The following is a 20862-nucleotide window of genomic DNA, read 5'->3' on the forward strand; positions in this document are numbered from 1 at the left end:
TAAGTGCAGAATGTGGTTTGGCATTGTCTTGCTGAAATTAGCATGGCCTTCCCTGAAAAAGACATTGTCTGGATGGCAGCATTTGTCTCTCCAAAACCTGTATATATTGTTCTGCATTAATTGTGCCTTCACAGATGTACAAGTCACCCATGCTATGTGCACTAATGCACCCCCATACCTTCACAGATGTGCTGATAAGAAGCTGGATGGGCCCTCTCCTCTTTAGTCCGGAGGACGCGGCATCCATGATTTCCCCCAAAAAATCGAATAATTTGTCTGACCGCAGGACAGTTTTCCACTTTGCCTCAGTCCATCTTAAATTAGCTTGAGCCTAGAGAAGGTGGCGTCGGTTCTGGTTCTGGTTTATATATGGTTTCTTCTTTGCATGGTAGAGTTTTTTGGATGCAGCGACGTACTGTGTTCACAGACTATGGTTTTTGCATGTGAATCCATGCAGTGATGTTCACTACTGAATCGTGTCTGTTTTTAATGCAGTGCTGCTAGAGGGCCTGAAGATCACGGCCATCCAATATTGGTTTTCGGCCTTGTCCCTTCCATACAGAGAATTCTCCAGATTCTCTGAATCTTTTAATGATATTATGTACCATAGATGATGGGATCCACAAACTCTTTGCAATTTTATGCTGAGAAATGCTGTTCTTAAACTGTTGCACTATTTGCCCCCGCAGTCTTTCACAGAGTGGTGAACCCCTCTCCATCCTCACTTCTGACAGACTCATCCTCTCTGAAATGATCTTTTAATACACAGTCATGTTACTGACCTGTTGCCAATTGAACTAATTGGTTGTATGAAATTCCTCCAGGTTTAGTTTTTTATCGTTACACAAATTTTCCAGTCTTCTGTTGCCCCTGTTCCAAATTTTTCCAAAAGTGTGTTACTGACATCAAATTCTAATTTGGCATATCTTTTTCAAGAATCATTGCATTCTGTTTTTACTTGCATTTTAACAGAGCGTCCCAAAGTTTTTGGAAACCGGGTTGTAGAAAAGTTGTTTCCCAGCAACATACTCCTTTCCTTAGACAAAAATATTTATAAAGTGCTCCAGACCAGTTTTAGACTGCATCATAGTACTGAGACTGCACTCATGAAGAGTTTTAATGACCTTTTAATGGCATTAGACCAAGATTCTGTGTCTGTCCTTGCGCTCTTTGACATTAGTGATGTCCCACTTTTGGAGCGATAAGAAACTCATATTGCTATATGTGGGCATGTCCTTCCTTGGTTTCAATCCTATCAGAAGGATATCAGTTTGTAAATGTGTGTGGTCTGTCCCCTGACAAAACAAATGTTTGGCGTTCCTCAAGGCTTGATTTTGGGACTGCTTATGTTTTGACTGACTCTTTGTGATGTCATCCAGAACCACAATGTCAATTTTCACTTCTATGTAAATGATACACAGCTGTACATTTCAATGAAAAATGGCAAAACAAATTGTCAACCCTGGAAGCCTATGTTTCAGATATATGGAAGTGGATTATGCAGAAAAGCTAATTCATGATTATTCACTTCAAGATTAGACTACTGCAATGCTCTTCTGTCCAGTTACTCTAAATAAACTTCAGTTAGTGTGAAATACAGCTGCTAGAATCTTAACTAGAATGAACAAGATATCACATTGCTCCATTATTCGCCCTTTATTCCATTATTGGCTGCCTTTTAAGCCTAGGGCTGATTTTAAGAGTTTACTGTAAACCTACAAAGCTTTACATGAACTTGCTCTTACCTATCTCTCTAAATTGGTCCTGCCATATATACCTACAATTACTGTACACTATGGTCCCAATATGCAGGCCTGATTACTATACCTACAACTTCAAAGTTGCTAGATGCAGGGCTTTATCCCATAGAGTCTGTCAATTAATGTGAACAATGCAAGATCAGTCTCAACGTTTAATTGTTTCCTAAAGACTCATCTCTTTGGTAAAATGTATGGTTACGTTTAGTCTGGCCCAACGGTGTGAATGGCAAGACACTGGATTTACAAATCATCCTTGCAGTTTTTGTTTGGTGGGTTCCCCTCTCCACTGGGATATCCTTTTTCCAGTACCATTTCAAAGTGGAGTCACTGGCTTATTTTTGTTACCCCATTCCATCCGTAACACTCATGTAATGGGGGTGTACTCTGTGGGCTATACGCGGCCCTCTCTCAGGGTGGTTTGCGGTTAGTTAGTGACCCTTTGGGCTGGTGCTTGAGTGTCACTACTTCCTGCCTGACTGGGCCTATCTTGTTGTTGTTGGCTGTTTGGTGTTTTAGGCTGGGTATCTGTATATGCACTTTGTGACAACAGCTGATGTAAAAAGGGCTTTATGAAATACAATTTGACCGATTTTATTTTAAAATCTACTGAAACTTACATGATTTCTGTATGGATGGTTATTCAGTTGAGCATGTACTGTATATTATGTATGTCTTTAAATTTTATTGCTTCCATTACCTTTTTTGAGCCAACAATAACTATTGAATGTTACAGCAAAGAGTTTTCCTTTTGGTTTAATCTAAGACTTTGTCCAGGACACAAACACTGTCGATATTATTATTATTATTCACCACTACAGTTTTGGAAAGAACATAGATGTAACAGGAGATTGTAAGACATTTGTCTTTCGCTAGTTGGCTTGCTACTTGTCCAGATCATTACATTTCCTAATGTTACTTAATATTCTGTAACAAGGCACATATACTGGACATGCAAAGAAAACAGTACATAGCATACCAGCCAAATCCACCAGAGGGCATACAAATCAAGGAATCAGTCCTGGGTTGCACTTTATAATAACTACACATTATAAAGCATTTATAAATAGTTAATGAATAGTTTGTTCCTCATTAAGTAATGATAACTTACACATTTATATATTTTGCAAACTAGGCATTCCAAAACTCATTAACATTTAAAATATTTCATAATGATTTATGATACCATTTATAAGAGGTTATTATTTTATTTTAAAATTGTTAAATATTTTTGTGTTGCCTCATCTAACATGTGGCATATTTAAAAACAACTAATACTTTATTAATTTGAATGCTCAGTTAAATTTTTCACAAAACGTGGACATGCCATTTCTAGACAGCATTACAGTGGTACCTTATAATACTTACAATACTAAGATCTCAACATATACAGTAAGATGACAATAATACAATGTTTTAGAAAATGCTAACAAAAGTGATTACCTCCAAATGTTTTTCTTACAACTCCAAAGCTTGGATTGCATTGAATCTTAATTTAATGTTTATTAACCCAGTAATTAAATGTATATTATTATTACTATGAATTATAATTTTTTAATCTGTTGTTAAATTGTGTCAGAAATGGGTTGTTCCTGTTTGCGCTCAGGTCCTGCCTCGATGCCTCTAGGCATCTCTATGCGCCTGGGGTCATAGTCAGGACCGGACCGCAGAGGTGCCTCTAGGCATCTCTGCGCTGCCATTTGGATTCTCCCCAATAAGAGGCAGCTGCCCTGCGTTGCCTCTAATTGGGGACCCTGTTTAAGTTACCCTGGTTTTCCTTTTGGTTTGTCGGTCATTGTATGCATTATGTGCTTCAGTTCACGATTGTTGCCCATCTTTGTTATTTTGTAATAATTTCAAGTGAGTTATAGAAATAATAAAGGAATGTTTGATGATCGCCCTGCTCGATGCATCTTGCATACTTACAACCATGACATTTGCCAAATCTCAACCTTAGTAACAAGAAACTCACTCCACTCCCTTTCAATTAATTCCCTGAAAGCACAAAGCAGACAAAGTTTAAACACTAACATTACTCATTCCTTGTAGTCCAAATAATAAGCCATGACTAAACCTAAACACCACCACTACTTAAGATCCCTATTAGCTACTGCCAAAAGCATCCGCTACTCTATCTGGGGTCCCCACAATGTATGTGAGAATAAGAGCAGACTGCTTATGATGTAAGAAAAAATATGGAAACAATTGTTTACTGGACTATCCCATTGCATTTTAAGATGTATCAAATAAAAACACAAACTGAAATGCTGCAGAATTCCAAAATAACAGGACAGCATGTGTGTTTTTAGGCTTTAATTCACATTTCCTTTCACATTGAAAGGTAGTAGATTATGTTTTATGGCAGGGAAACTGCTAATTGCTGCATGCATAAATAGTTTTTGGATATGTCCTCTTAAGGCTCTGTCTGGCTGCGTCCCTATTGGTATGTGGTGCGTGTGCTAGGGGTGATTTCAGCCTCTCAAATGAATAGAAGCCAGAGGGTCTTATTAGGAATGTTAGTAGTTCTTCCTCCCAACTGAAGAAAATTCTGGTTATATGTACAGGGCTAGTCAACAGTTTGGACATACTTAGCTATTCAACTGAATGAGTGTGTCCAAACGTTTTACTGGTACTGTAAACGTGTGTGTGTGTGTGTGTGTGTATGTACAGTACAGTACAGTACCAGACAGAAGTCCATCAGACGTATCATAATTTTTTCCTTCAAGTTGGTTAAGATACAGAAGTCAGCTGATTATGGTATTTATATCTTTAACCACAGCCCAGTATTAATGACAGTTTTATAACGTGGCAACTCAACCCGGGTCACCTTTCAGATAAAGACGTGAATTAAGGGATGTCGGCTACCGGACAGTGGTCAGTGTACCCCGTGGGAAGCTTTGAAAGCACATGTATCGTCAAATCATATCATATTATGATAGGCTGAATAAGAGGATATCACTGCCCCTTACTGAAATCACAAACTAGAAATGACATTGATTAAAGGAATTCACCCACGTTATTCACATTATAAGGGGAGAATCACATTAAATGTTACACTCTTTAGACTGGTTTAGCACAGCACGTTCACTTACAATCTTCACAATCCACTTAAAATCGACAAAATCACTGACTCCAAAGGTTTTTCAATTTAACATCAACTGAGGCGGTTTTCTAGCCTAATACCGCAAATCCCATCCTCAGCAGGTGTGACGTTTTGTATGAGGACTGTCATTCATCAGAAATAAATTATTTCTCTTTCAACAAGCTTGAAAATCATGCATTTGATCCAGAAAATAAATACCCCATTGTAGCAGATTTTGATAAATAAATAAATCAAATAAAAGCAGTTAAAAGCCCAGATGGTATAAATGTTTGCAGAATAATTTTTTAAGTAACGCTTACTATGCTGAGGTGTCCTAGCCGCGGTCACTCATTCCAACCATGTCCAAGGCAATAATATCCTGTGGAAAATAGGGAAAATCCAACTGAAATGTGAGTTCTACCACCCTGTCAGCTTGCTTTGTTGTGACTATACTGTAATATACTAAGACTGAAGCTATCCATCTGGAAGCAGTTATGCCTTCAATAATACACTCCGATCAGACAGACTTTATCACAGGCAGACAATCATTTGTTTACCCACTGCACTAACGTCCTTTTGTATTTCTCAGACTCCATCACAGCTCCATATGCACTAACGTGCTGTTGTATTTCTCAGACTCCATCAGAGTTCCATATTAATTTATACAATACTGTTCAAAGGTTTGGGGTCACTTAGAAATGTCCTTGTTTTCTATGAAAACGTACATGACATTAGTTTCTATAGGAAATATAGCAAAATGAATCAGAAATATGGTCATTGACAAGGTTAGAAATAATCATTTTTAATTTAAATAATAATTGTGCCCTTCAAACTTTGCTTTCATAATAGAATCCTCCATTTGCACCAATTACAGCCTTGGGCATTCTAGTTGTCAATTTATTGAGGTAATCTGAACACATTTCACCCAATGCTTCCTGAAGCACCACTCATAAATTGGATTGGCTTGATTGGCATTTCTTACATCTTATACAGTCAAGCTGCTCCCACAACAGCTCAATAGGGTTGATATCCGACAACTGTGCTGGCCACTCCACTATAGACAGAATACCAGTTGACTGCTTCTTCCCTAAATAGTTTTTAAATAATTTGGAGTTGTGCTTTGTGTCATTGTCCTTTTGTAGGAGGAAATTGGCTCCAGTCAAACGTCATCCAAAGGGTATGGCTTTGCATTGCCAAATGGAGTGATAGCCCTCCTTCTTCAAGATACCTTTTACCCTGTACGAATCTCCCACTTGTCTCCACCATACCTGACAGATGGCATCAAGCACTTCTCCAGCATCTTTTCATTTGGTCTGCATCTCACAATGTTCTTCTTTGTGATCCAAACACCTCAAACTTAGATTCATCTGTCCACTTTTTTCCAATCTTCCTTTGTCCAGTTCTTTATCTATTAATTATGTATCTTAACTTTTTTTATTGGCTAGGCTGAGATATGGCTTTTTCATGGAGTCACCTCTTCAGGCCAACATCCTGGAGACACCTCTTCACTGTTGACGTTGAGACTGGGTATTATTTAATGAAGCTGCCAGTTGAGGACCACGAGACGTCCGGTTCTATGTAACATATTTGTCCTCCTGCTCATTTGTGCACTGGGGCCTCCCACCCCTCTTTCTATTTTTGTTAGAGACAGTTTGCACTATTTTGTGAAGGGAGTAGTACACAGTGTTGTATGAGAGCTTCAGTTTCTTGGCAATTTCTTGCATAGAATAGCCTTCATTTCTCAGAACAATGTCCACTCCAACAAAGCTTCAGAGTTTTTCTGTTGAGATGGGAGATCCTGCAAGAAGGAGAATTATCTCTGCAGCACTCCATTTATCAGGCCTTTATGGTAGAATGACTAGATCTCCAATCTTGAGTAAAAGGCATATAACTAGAGCCAGACTGATATGGGTTTTTTGTACCCAATGCCGATTCTATTCGTACTTTACATTTTGCAGATAATTGTTGGCAAATCATGGAGCTAATTAACAATTCTTGACACAGATGCAGGTTTTTTCCCAATTTTTCAAAAGAGGCTATTGTTGTCTAACAACCGGTAACTACTGCAATTGTTGGAACAACTAAACATGGATATAATGCTGTATTCTTTCTGAGCTGCCTTGCGTTAGCCAACTAGACAAAAACAAGATGACACATCTATTGTTATGTAGCTACGTTTTTATCAAATGTAGGAACATTGCCAATAAGTCTAATATTCATAATTGAAAAGGGAAATCACAAAATAAACTGGTCTGCTGGTGATACAGTGCTGCTTTTGTCCAAGGTAAACTCCCCATGACAGCTAGGTAGCTGTCTAATGTTAGCTCTGTGATGAAACTACAATACTTTAATCAAAGCTAAACGTGCCTCCTCGGTGCACGCTGTGAGAAACACTTCCCCAGTCCCACAGAGCTAATGTAATCACATAGCTAGCTTTTATAGAAATAAGGAAATGCAAGTGAAGACTTTTTGAAAACCCATACTGTACATCACAACGTTAAAACAAAGGGGGTCCATTGCAATGCCCCTTTACTAAAAGGAAGTATGGTACTTTTAGCCACAGTACCTACAGTACAGTAGTTACCACTAAGTTTGCCCATAGCATCAGTGTTACGATGTATAGCATACATTCTTTGTCCAAACATCGAAGTTGGTAAACCGTAAACACTTTTTTATGCCACTTTAAATTCATGTAACAGTTTGGGTGCACATTGTGGGACATTTTTACACAGGAAAGCTTCTATTCATACTCACCTTCAAAGCAGTTTGTTCTCTTGCCTCCCACTGTTTTAAGGTTGTGGGTGTTGTTCTTTTGTAGAGCGCAAACTCATATCCAGTTAAAGAGCACCCTCTTCAGAACAAGTAATGAATTGCAAACAAATACATTGTCTCTTATCTGTGAATAAATGACCAATACAAATTTGTCAGTAAACTGCTAATATCGGCCGATAATATTGGTCAACTGATATATCGGTTGGGCTCTACATCTGACAATCTATTCTATGGTCTGATGTGACCAAAATCAAAGGATTAGGCTTGGCGAAGTACCACCAAATTATCCTGGTCAACACAATCAACAAAATCCCTACAGGGAAGTATGGTAGTGGGAGCACCATGCAATGGGGATGCTTTACATCAGTAGGGACTGGGAGACTGGTTAGGATTGAGAGAAATATCAAAATACGAAAGGGGATCAAAACCAGAGTGCATACGACCTCAGACTGTGGCAAAAATTAATCTTTCAGGACTACAACAATCTAAACCACACAGACAAAACTACGCTGGAGTTATTTTGGATGTCCATGGTCAATGTCCATGGCACAGAAAAGGTCTGGGCTTGAATCCTATTGAACATCTGTGGAGACCTGAAGATCAAATTTAACTGACACTACCCATCCAACCTTGAGAAGATCTACAGGGAAGAATGGGAGGTGTGCAAAGTAAGTACAGGCCTACTCAACAAGATTTGAAGCTGTGACTCTTGCCAAAGTTGCTTATACAAAGTACTGAATAAAGGAAATGCATACTTATCTATATGAGATATTTCAGTTTTCCATTTTAAATAAGTTGAAACAAAGTGTTTTTCCTTTGTCGGTGTAAAGCCCTCATGTCAAACCTCATCCCAGTTCACCCCTGTTTGTACCTCCATCCCTTTTTAATATTTGGATCCCAATGAGTTCCTTCTGAAGCGAGGAACTCTAGTAGTAGTCTTCCTGAAAGCACAGAACAGAGCAAAACGCCAGTGATCAAACTCTGGATATGGTCTCAGTTCAGAATCTACTCCCGATATAGACAAGCAATATCATCCATGTATTTTATTTCCCTATGCACTCTTTCCACACTTCTTCAAAGTTACAGCCTTGTAGCTATGGTTTCAAAAAAGATTGAAGACTGTAAAATGCATTTTCCATGGCCATGTTTATCTCCTTTGAACATCTGGTTGGAAAGCACAATATACCCCAGGCACACTTCTTCAGGTACCTGCAGATTGGCAACTTTACAGAAAATATGTTCCCTTCTTACCCATTTCTCCCACCTACCAGCTGGCTCGAGGAATGTTTGAACCTGAATACCAATGTAAAAGAATGTATTTGAATGATGTATGACCCTGTTCAGAAGATAGCATGCACCACTCTTGACCTAGCAGATCTTTCATAAGAGAAGGAGGTTGGTTAGATTTAAGATGTCAACTGTCATTATACAATTGACAGTATGCACTCAACTTCTATCTGAATTAGGCACAGGTTGCTACAATTTAAAGCATTTAGTCACCTACACTTTTAGGAGTAGATTTGCGAGATGTATCCAGATATCAATCCTAGCTACTCTAGATTTCATCAAGCACCTGTTAATCTGTATCACATGCACTTTTCCACCAGAAATAGTCACAATATAATCATGAACAGTTTTATTTTAGGTTTACTATAACGTAGCTACTGAAGGTTGTTGCCAGCAAAGTTTTTGTCTATCCAGAACAAATCCTAATACATAATTTGCTTTGACTGTAACAGGATTTGAACACGGGTCATATTGGCTGCAGGTCCGCGCCTCTAACCACTACGCTATTTAACAAGGGTCGGTCAGGTGGTCTGTCACTTACTCAGTCAGTAAGAGACATTTGCTCTTCTTGGCCAGCTCCACTTACACGGCCCGGCAAAAAAGAATCTGGTGGATCATCTCACAACTAATTAGGTTTAGTGGCAACAGGCCAGTAACATGATTGGGTATAAAAAGAGAAGATGAGTCTTTCAGACATTAAGATAGGGAGGGGTTAACCACTCTGTTGAAAGACTGCTCGAGCAAATAGCGCAACAATTTAAGAAAAACGTTTCGCAATGTAAAATTGCTAAGAGTTTGGGGGTCTCATAATCAACTGTACATAATATCATTAAGACAATTCAGAGAATCCAGAGAAATCTCTGTATGCAAGGGACAAGGCCAAAACCCAATATTGGTTGGCTGTGTTCTTCAGGCCCTCAGACAGCATTGCATTAAAAACAGACATGATTCCATAGTGGAAATCACTGCATGGGCTCAGGAGCACTTCTGAAAACCATGTCTGTGAACACAGTCAAATAGTTAAACCTCTACCATGCAAAGAAGAAGCCAGATCCAGAAACACAGCCGCATTCTCTGGGCCGAACGCATTTAAGATGGACTGAGAAAAACTATTCTGTGGTCTGATGAATAAAATGTTGAAATATTTTTTGGGAATCATGGACCCCGAGTCCTCCGGGCAAAAGAGGAGAGGGACCATCCGGCTTATTATCAGTGCACAGTTCAAAAGCCAACATCTGTGATGGTCATGGTGTTGCATTAGTACACATGGCATGGGTGACTTGCCTGCCTCCAGTCCAGATCTGTCACCCATTGAAAACATTTGGCGCATTATGAAACAAAAGATACGACAAAGGGGACCCCAAACTGTTGAGCAGCTGAAATCCTATAACAAGCAAGAATGGGAAAACATTTAATTTCCAAAACTACAACAAGTGGTCTACACAGTTCCCAAACACTTACAGAGTGTTGTTAAAACACAGTAATAAACATGCCCCTGCCCCAACTTTTCTGAAATGGCCATTCATGTTTTAACATTTGATAAATTGTCTGCTACTATTTTCAATTAAATATAGGGAATTCATGATTTGCACATCATTGCATTCTGTTTGTATTTGCATTTTATGCAGCATCACAACTTTTTTCGGAAATAGGGTTGAATTATAATACCTTAAATAGTACATCACTCAAAAAACAGAGGGAGGGGCAGTGTAAATGGGTGGTTGAGCCACAGAGGGGAGGTGTTTGGTGAGTCTTTTAGGAAGGGGGTGGGGTCTTGTTTTCTGTTGTTCTGTAGTTTTCTCTTGTCTATTCTGTCTGTATTCCTTTCTCACGAGGAAAACATAGAACCCATTCCCAGTCTACATTTGTAGTTGTTGGGTTGCTTCTAATAAAACACAATTTGAAACAAATAATAGACATCGATTTTATGCTAATTATATAAAGGTTGTGTTCAATTTTAGTTCATTGGGAAGGAACATGACTTTTAGGATAATAATTATGTGGAGATTCACACCCACATAATCTTCAACCTAGCCTAGCTGCTTTGTGACCACAATTGACTGGTTAAAAAAATACAGAAACAAAAACAGGCTGGATAATTGAATTTGCATCTTAGTTTTCCATTGCCCATTTTTCCATGTTGCAAAGAAAATGTGTTTTATACCAGTATAATGCTATTCTCACAGAAGTAGCAGTTTAATAGCTAATTTCCTGCTTTTGCCACAAGGCAGAGACAAATGTGCTGTTTTAAAGAACATTTAATTGTGAGAGAAAATTGTGTTTAAATGTTATTTACCTATGATTGTACTGTGCTCATTTTCGCCATGCCATTGAGAAAAATATTAGCAATGTTAAAGCTAATTTAATGCTATCGTATTCTTGAGTTAGGGGTGCCAAGGCCACGTGTCCTTAGTGCCTCTTCATAATCCGGACCTGTGGGTCATTATTTTATTATTCTTGAAAAGTATATTTCTCATGTCCTCAATTAAATAGACATCTTTTGCAATCTCTCAAAATAGATGCAATCCAATCTTTTGGTGTAGGAGCAGCTGGGAGACGGGGATCTTTACACCAAATATTAAAAGCAAGTAAATTGCCCCCTCCAAATAATAACATCATTTTGAGAGAAATATAAAATGCTCCCCCATATAAAGAGAGAAATATAAAATGCTCCCCCATATCAAACTCAATCCCACGCCCATGATTTCGATGACAGTCTCATCCTGTTCTCCAGTATAGCCTAGTTGCAAATTCTTGACTTTTCCAACCTATAGCGGAAAGTGATTGCATGAAAAGGATGTAATGACAATGTCATTGACACTGAGTACTGCGTTAGGGAATTAACGGTGTTGATGTCTAGGTTATAGGGATCGTTGTGTTATATCAGGATATCACTTGCTGGTGTTGAAGAATTAAGGAAGACAGACAAATTAGATGTGTGCTTTGCCATAACGTTTTTATTACTAATGTTATGAAATTAGCAATAGTTTCCACGTTACGTAACGTGTTTGGTGCAATTGACTGAACCAGAGTTTCAGTTTTGCGCGCGTCAGACATTGGGTCTGATGAGTGTACCACGTGATTAAAATGTGGTTGATGCCGCTTTCTGTGGTGTATGGAATCCTGAGACCGAGGGATACGGATGTGGTTATCAACTTTCTTTCAAAAAGTACCTTTATAAATCTCAAAAGCAGCTTTACCGGACATAACACATACGCGGAGAACTTATGATACATTTTCATCACTTTCCTTCACCAGAAGAGCGACAAAGAATGAGTAGCTAAATGTTCAACACAGCAAGATAGTGTAAAACAATCAAGTCGAACAGTCCGTGAGTTTTAAACCACAGCGAAAGGGTTGACGTTGACTACTAATCGCTTTTTTAGTCAATGTTGTCAACATTTTTAGTCAGGACGTGTGGAATATAAAGGCAAGTAGGATTTAGGTGTCCTGACATCGAAACGTGGTAGGCATAACTGGACTGCTGTTTTCAATCTGAGAACTAGATGAACTATCAAATTACTGCATTAAACAAATTCAGTGACTTGGAATACGCTTCCGCAGTTTTGGATACGCGCATTACAGGCTATCCGATATGATTATTGATTCTTTAATATAAATATTAGCTTATTGAAGGTTCGTTTTTGACTGTGCAGCCGATGAAAAGCACGCGTAGTTGAACGAAAGCCCGTGTATCCAACTGAACAACAAAGACCCACGGATGGTGATCTTCATTCATTGCGTCTATTGGCTACATTGTTGCATCGCGGCTTGGTGAGATTTTCAGTGTGGTTTGTCCGGGGTCATGGAGATCTACACCCGCTGTCTGGTTGCAGATTTCAGGACCGTTAGGAAAACACGTTTATCAATCAAAGCAAATTAGTGTTGTGTCTCAGGCATTGCAGTTCATACTAGCATCAAATCTTTCCGCCTTTGCCTACTGTGCGCCGAGGAATTCAACATCAACTAGTTGATTTTTATTGCTATTCTTCTGTGCACAATTGCGCAGTTGTTGAATATTGATTAACCAGTTGACTTGGCTTTATGTTTGGAACATACATGGTGGAGTATATAACTGAATCTACTAGATCCGGATACCTGTTAACTTTATTCTAAGGATTGGAGCGTGGAGCCCCTTTATAAAGAGAACTGGCTACACATGTGTTTGCCGTGCCTTGCAGTTGTCACAAAACAGCACATTTTGTAAAATAAATATAATCTGGAAAACAATTCACATTCAGACTCTCGAAGAACTTGATGTAGGCCTTACACAGGTCTGAAGCTATATTTGAAGACACCTGTATTCACGATCGCTTACTGGATTTACTGGGATATCTACGATGTCAATTTCACCATCTTGCAGAGGAACTGTGCTGTTCTATGTGTTGCTCATTTCAAATGGTAAGTGCCTAACCAAAGTGACTTGCTCGTTAAGTGAGATGCGATTCTGAGATTGCAGAGTAAAAAAATAAATAAAAATACAGCTGCAGTGTCGTCTTCAGTTCTGGAATTATCTCCACACACAACGTATGGGATAGCAGCCAGTTCAATTTCAATATTATATTTCACAAATGTATTTTGTGTGTTTTATGTTAGCAAAGGGTTAATTTATTTATGTATGATAGGTATACAACCAGTTGTACCTTTATTGTAAGATAAGCATTCAATCGTTCTTGATAAGTGCTACACTGAGGGTCCAAAAACAACATCTCTATTGGGTGGGTAGCAGGGCTGTGAAGCTCGCCACACAACCGTATGCAGATTTATTTAACCAGAATATCTGGAATTGGATGAACAATTTACTGCTCCAACTCTATTTACCTATTATGTATTTGGAAATAACACTTAGTTTCTTTACATATTTGTATTGCTTACTGTCCATCAAAAGTTGGTTTAGTTTTTTTGTTGTGATTGTATACCTTTAACACATTTTAGCCTGTCTCTATGAAAAACCACATATTGATGCAGAGGTCTTTTGAATCAATAATGGCCCTGACTGTCATTTACACAAAGTTGCAGTGCGCAAATAAAAAAACTTAAAGCTCAATATCCCAATCTAATTCATAATTTACCATCAAGCTCATTTAGACCAACCTGTACAACAGTACTGCAGCAGCTACCTTCTGCTGTCTAATGTTATGCTAATGTGCACATGGGAACAAGGCCTCTTAAATTAGGGCTTACCTTCTAAATATTTATTTCCTCTGACTTACAGAGGCATAAGTAAATGAGATGCTGGCAGAAAAAAAGTTTAAGTTTATCTATTTTAAGTACTACACTGTTTTTTGTCACAAATATGCTGACCATTTAAACTGCCCTACATGGAGGTGCCGTCAGCTAATACAATCACATTTCATAGTTTTTCATCCTTTTGTGTGATTGGTGATGATTAAGAGTTAGGATGGAAATGCATTTGTGTTTGGTGTGCAGCGTCACAAAGGGGAAAAAAGAGGTGGGACAATGCGGCTCAATCAATTAGCGGGTATTGGTGGAAACATGAATCAGCTGATGTAATGGGGCAATAGAGATTATTTTGGAGGATGCCATTAACTTTTCACTTGTTGTGAATTATTATTATTATTTTTTAAGTAGGCTCCAAAGCAATTTAACTAAGCTCATTTCTTTTCAACCTCTAGGTCAGTGGTCCTAAATGTAGGGTTTGCAATTGTAAAACTGAACAGCAATTTTTCATGAGAAGTTTATGGTTGAACTTCTAGCTGCCATTTGTTCAATTCATTTCAGCAATTTGATTGCATCAAATTATTGCATAAAGCAGAAAGCCGACAGGCTCCGGACCTCATAGAATGAGAGTTGAATAGGTCTGGTCTGGAGCTTACTTGAAGCTATATTTTTAACATTATTAGTGTTCATATTTAAAACAATGAATACTTTTTGTGGCTACTGTCTAATGGTGACTGGTGTGACATCACACTTCCTTCAAGCATGGGATGAAGATGCAACATTTTAGAAGATTGGTTTGGCACTATTTGTGAGGAAAAGGAAATCTGTCTGGCAACGAGCCTCTTTAACCTCCAAAGTGATGGCTGCCCAAGCAGACAAGCCATGCTCTCACCTGATACTTCAAACTTCACTAATGTTATTATTGATTACACTTGCTTAGACTTCAGACGTCACGTGATATCCCTAGTGATGTAAAAAAAAAAAATACAGTGATAAAATGCACTTCATCTTGTCATTCTTTATTTGGGGCTGATATGTTATGGGCCTATTTGTTGTGGTTATACTTAAGCCTTTTAAAATGTCTTGCAGGAGAATTGTGGATCACTTTAAATACTCATTCAATGTGCTAATGTATCCCTAGTGTAATTGTACTGAACCCTCCCTCCCAAGACTAGAAGAAAGGATCAATTTTTTATGACATCAGAAGGGGATACAAGCCACTGAAACAAGGCTACTAACCCAAGCCCTTTATGTATGTCACAGGCTGTATGTATCAAGTGCCTCAGAGTGGGAATACTAGATCAGCTCCCTCTGCTCCTGTAACTGTATTCGTTGTGATCCAAAAGCAAAACAGATCTGAATTCAACTCCTACTGATATGGTTGCACACATGTCCCTTGGTCTAGCATCCATGTTATGTTTTGGCTTAATGCAGGTTTCTCTGCCATTTTTAGTGTTCCACATTTCCTGGTGCCTTTTTATTTTCTGCCCAGAGAGAAACAATGTACCTTTAAATATAATTTCTGATGTGCACTCCCACTTAGTTTTAGGAAATTCCTGTTCGTCTCCTGAAGTCGAATGCACTGAATGCACTGAATTGCAGGGTTTTTCTGGTCTGCAAAGTCACTTTAGTTTGAAATATTTTCCCTACATAAAGGATCTCCTGAGCCAGTGGTCAGTATTACATCAAATTGCAAGGGAAAACTACTCCCTTCTTGGACAATAGGCAGAGCTGTCTAAAGTAATTTCTCTAAAGCATCACGCATATGATCTGACGCCACAGACGTGTGCATGCATGCGTGTATGTTTGTGTGTGCATGTGCACGCACTTACACGTGTTGGTGGTGATGTGGGGGATAGGATTGGAAACTAGTGGCAGTAGTAAGGACAGCAAAAGTTCAGGCATCTACACAGACATCACAGAAGCTCCAGTCAAGAGTTTCCAGTAAAATTATGTTTTGAAAATATTTTAAACTGTGGTCCAATGGTAAAGCATCTTGGTTCAGGGCTAATTTGTAAAAGCTTATGTTTGGGGGGACAATTATTTGTACACTTGAAGTTCTAACAAAAAATGATGTATTTAAAAATATTTTTTATACCTTGATTACATTGAAACACCAATTGATTACTTTAGGAACACTGGTATATGAGCAATGTTATGACTACGATGCTGGCTTACTGTAGGTCTCCCTACATCTTCTGGACAGCGCACATCTGTCAGTGGTTGATAATGATGTGAGGAGACATTTAAAGGAATTTTCTCCTAAATGTACATGCACTGCCATCAGTTTCTGTTTAAGGAATGATGGCCACCAACAGGGAAGTCATTACAAGGGCTATTTGGTTAACACTTAATCTGATGTATCCAAACCCGTCCAAGAAGATCTTATGGTTGACCTATGGATGGGTGTTGGTCTTGTCTGCAGCTGTTTTAACTGCTTCTTTGTGACAACCCCCCCCCCCTCCCCCATAATGTATGGAAACAAGTTGATTTCTCTTCTGACTCAATCACATGCTACTCAAGCATCTATAACAGTCTCTAAGGGGTGTAACTGAGAGGAGACCGACACACAGATATAAACAACACATTTTTAGAGTTCCAAGCCTATTGTCTGCATTTTGATTGCATTTTAGTGTTGGCATAAAGGCAAGATGGGCGGTGTAGATGTTCATGTGGAAACATTTATTTGAAATGATAAGCAAAGGTTTTTTTAGCGGACATCACATGGGGCCTCGCCCTAATTTTGGGAAGATTCTCTTTTTTATTCCTGTGTTCTGTGTGTAACTTTCCTTTTTTCATTGAAGCCTGCCTCACAATTAAGCTGAACATCACTGACACTAAGATTAGTGCCTTACTCGATGTAGAGCAGTTATGAGAACGAGAACTTATGTCTCATTTCCATTGGTGCATTACCCCGGTACCAGGGCAACACTGTGATTTATGCTAATGTTGGCTCTAGACTTTCCTGTTTCGACTATAAATTTGGCACCAAGGATTTAAGGAGGGGCTCAGGTGGGGAGGGAGGAGTGAACTATCAACACAATTTGGTTTTCAGGTTAAGAAAAATAAAAGGCAATATTTTTCTGGTAGTCAAATAAACAATAACGCTATGCTCAGTTTGTTTTGCAATACTGCGTTTGAACTTGAGTAATAATACTAATTTCTTCCTCAAGCTCCTGCGACTGGCTCCTTCTCCACCTACACTCATGACACTGCAACTGTAAGCCTGTGTATTCATTATTTAGTTTAATAAGTATTTTGTCAAAACTCACTCCCTTTAATAGAAGGATTTGGGAGAATTTTGAGGTAGTTTTGTGTTGTTATATGTTCTGTAGGCTACGTCTCAGTCTCAGCGCTCCGTTTTTCGATTGAGTCAATGGCATCGTGCCACCTTCGCTCGTTCCAACTCTTTCCGTTCTGAGTCTTTGCTTCCCTATACTGTTGCTTTATTTTCTTTAACATACAGATCCCTGATAAAATGGATCAGATGAAAACCATTACGAGAAGCCTAAAGCAAACAATACACACAGCTATTCGAATAGCACTACATACCGCGTTTTCACAGCACGTAACGCGTCAACCTGCAAACCCCGCCCTTAGTCCTGGAGTCCGGGGCTTGGCACCAAGTGAGAGCCGGGCTACTCGGCCGTGGCCTAGTGGCCGACTGGCGCTGGCCTGTATCAATGGAAACAAACATTTCTGGACTTTAGGGTAAAACCCCAGTGTTAGAATTAGGCATAAGTAGCCTTTCAGTTTTTTTCATGTCTCAGGCTATTTGCTTGTCACTTGAGAAGGCAGAGTTATCATTGGAGACAGAGGCAAATGTGATGCTTCAAAGACAAATCTGAGATGTTACAGATGAACAAACCACTGTTTATGATTGCAAAGTGGATAACAAGTTGGTGCGACTCAAACTGATCAAGAAGCATTCTCTGTTTTGGTCAACACAGAGCAATGTTTAGATGTTGACATAACGATTAGAGGACAGGACATATGGGGGAAGGTGTTGTGGGAGACGATTGGCTGGTAGACCAAGCAGATTAAGATCATACCTTTTGGCCAGGAAATTACGAAAATGTAAAAATAAAAATTTCTGGTCTCATCATAGCCCATATAACCTTTGGATATGTGTATATCTATTGTTCCCTTATGGAGGGAACGGTGTGCCAGACTAGGGGAAATTCCCATACGCTTGGTGAACTTTGACCATGGAAAAATAATGTCTCCAAAAGCCCCAACAATATAATCTGAAATGCTGAAATCGAGCTCTGAAGTGATGGAATACACATGCATTGGCAATACATATAAAAATGAATTCCACTTATTGGGTTGGGGCAGCGAGAATCATCTCCACCCGTTTAGAGAAATGTCTGTAGTGACAATCTTGCAATGAGACCTTGCCCAATGGGACCCCTTGGAATAGCGACATGGGGCCGTCACATGCAAGCACATCAAATTAGCTAAATAATATTGTGATGACTTTTGGGGCTAGTTGGAATTCTGAAGATGTTGCCCTTTACTGAGGTAAAATTCTTTTTTATATAGAACTACTGGCTCCTTCATATGTGGCATGATTCTTGACCACCTACCAAGGGCTTGAGGACTTAATGGCATTTTTTTCTGGAAGGAGCACACATTTGCACATCTATTGTACATTACCCTTTGCATGGTAGAATCTGTAATCACAATAACTTCAATCTACAAATACGCCAAGGATGAATACATTTTCTTAAGTGTTCCTTTATTTTAGCTGAGATAGGCTTAATGATAGTCAACGGGTGTCTGTCTCAATATTGAAAATGTCCACTTTCTGCTTCAAGTGGCCTTTATAACATGCAAGATAAATGGATTCTCCCTCAGGGATGATGTCTAGCACATCTGTTTACCCATCGTGAAGGTAATAGCTAACTTATTTTTTGTTCATGGATGCATTTTTCAGCTAAAACCTCCAAGTTGATCTTTAATTTGCAATAGTGTAACCATAAAATCATTTTGAAAATAAGTAAACCCTTTTGTCACCAAAACAACAGCAATTTGTGGCTGAACCTGATGGTGTGCACAACACAAAAGCCTCAGATGATGTAAAGTAGATGCAAAGTAATGACATGCAATGATTAAATAAGGTTAAAGGTAAAAAAGCTTCATGTTAACATTGTTTTCAATATGGTTTGACAACCTGGTTTGTAACTTTGTAATATCCTAGTGAATTGTATATCTTTTCCAGGGATAAAGTCAGACATGGGTGTCATTGTTTGGTAGGGTATGCAAAATGAGTGAATTCTGAGCACCTTTGGATCAAAAAAGGTACGGTCTGACCACTTCTTCCATGGAAAAATATGAATGGAAGGTTTTGTGCTAATCAAAAGGAATGCTGTAAAAATGTATTGAATTCAAATGGATTTACCCAAATGCTTCCTAGGATTCTCACATGAAATCGAGGATGATACAGTATTTACTCCTGTTGGTATAATAGGGCATACAAAGACAAAAGGGAGCTACTGGCAGATACTTTTGTGGGTTATACAAGATATGAACATTCTGTATGAATACATTAGCAGAATAATGGATGTCTGACTTCTATGACTATAACCTTCATTCCCTGCACCAGTTTTGTTCAACTACACTATGCCCTCCAGATCATTGGGATTATCATCTTGACAAAATGTATGCTTATTTTGAATAATTGGTCTCTTTCTGCAGCAAAATGATAAGAGAATATAAGAAATTACTGTTTTTGTAAGGCTGTGAAATGGCTGTAAGGGCAATAATTACCAGACAAACTCGAGTGAAAAACAGATTAATGTGAAAAGATGTCCTACCCCATAGACTTCTCATTATCAAAGAATCAACTGTCTTAAAACATGAGTATCTGATTGGTTGAGGGTTTCTGTTAAACAACAGCATTTGTCTACTTATTTAGATGTTTATTTTTTTTTGTGGCATTCAGTGTGATATACCATGGCTTTCAGATGAGCAGGCTTCTGGGATCAAACCACCCGGTTAATAATGTACAATGACATCAGTCGAAGTGGCGCGGTAGCCTAGTGCTTAAAGCATTTGACCATTAACCGAAAGGTTGTTGGATCGAAAGGTTATTGCCTTGTCCTAAAGCAAAACAATGAACCCTAATTGTCCTTTTAAGTAACTCTGAATAAGAGCTCCGACTAAAAATGTATGCACTAGAAAGCTGCCAAAGAAATCTCAGAAATCAAACTTTCACCAAAACATATCTGGATAATGCTTCAACACTAAAGGTAGTGGAAAATGTCTAAGTCTAAGATGCTAAAAAACACTGAAAAGTAATTATTTTGTAGCAGATACACAAGTATCAATGTATTTGAACCCAGGTATCTGGAACAAGTTTCTAAAGTCACACCTCACAAGTTGCATCAACAACCTCACCCTATGGATGTTCTCACTCTGTGAGGGATTGGTCTGTGCTCAGTGCAGTGGATGCTGAAGAAATATGGCCATATTTTTGCCCTCCAGCATTTCTAGCTGTGTCTCCTCCCTCATTCCCTCCCCCATATCTTCTATGCGACAAATCTGGAAGAGAAGTCTCACACACATTCGCCATGCTCTACTCTGGCAACCAATGTGTTGTCCCCCCACAGTAGCTAACTCTTTATGCTTTGTTAGTATTACTTTCAGCAGGGAGATATTTTGTTCTCTCTGCTGCACTGCAGTAGGCCTTGCTGGTTTGTGCAGAGTTCACCACCCACAGTAATCCTCTTCTCATTAACATGGGAGATTGGAAAGGCTTGCATTCTGAGTATTTCAATG

At 38.8% G+C, this 20862-nt stretch overlaps 1 protein-coding gene across 1 annotated transcript in view; it reads left to right on the top strand.

Moving 5' to 3' along the window:
• The first annotated feature begins 12006 nt into the window (after positions 1-12006).
• Positions 12007-20862, top strand: part of tmem132e (transmembrane protein 132E) — a 289644-nt gene continuing 280788 nt past the window's right edge. The window contains exon 1 of the mRNA XM_013134527.3: positions 12007-13299. Coding sequence (XP_012989981.2) covers positions 13239-13299 — 61 coding nt within the window. The 5' untranslated portion in view covers positions 12007-13238. The remainder of the gene's footprint in view (positions 13300-20862) is intronic.

Source organism: Esox lucius, chromosome 7 (genome assembly GCF_011004845.1).
Source record: "Esox lucius isolate fEsoLuc1 chromosome 7, fEsoLuc1.pri, whole genome shotgun sequence".
NCBI lineage: Eukaryota > Metazoa > Chordata > Actinopteri > Esociformes > Esocidae > Esox > Esox lucius.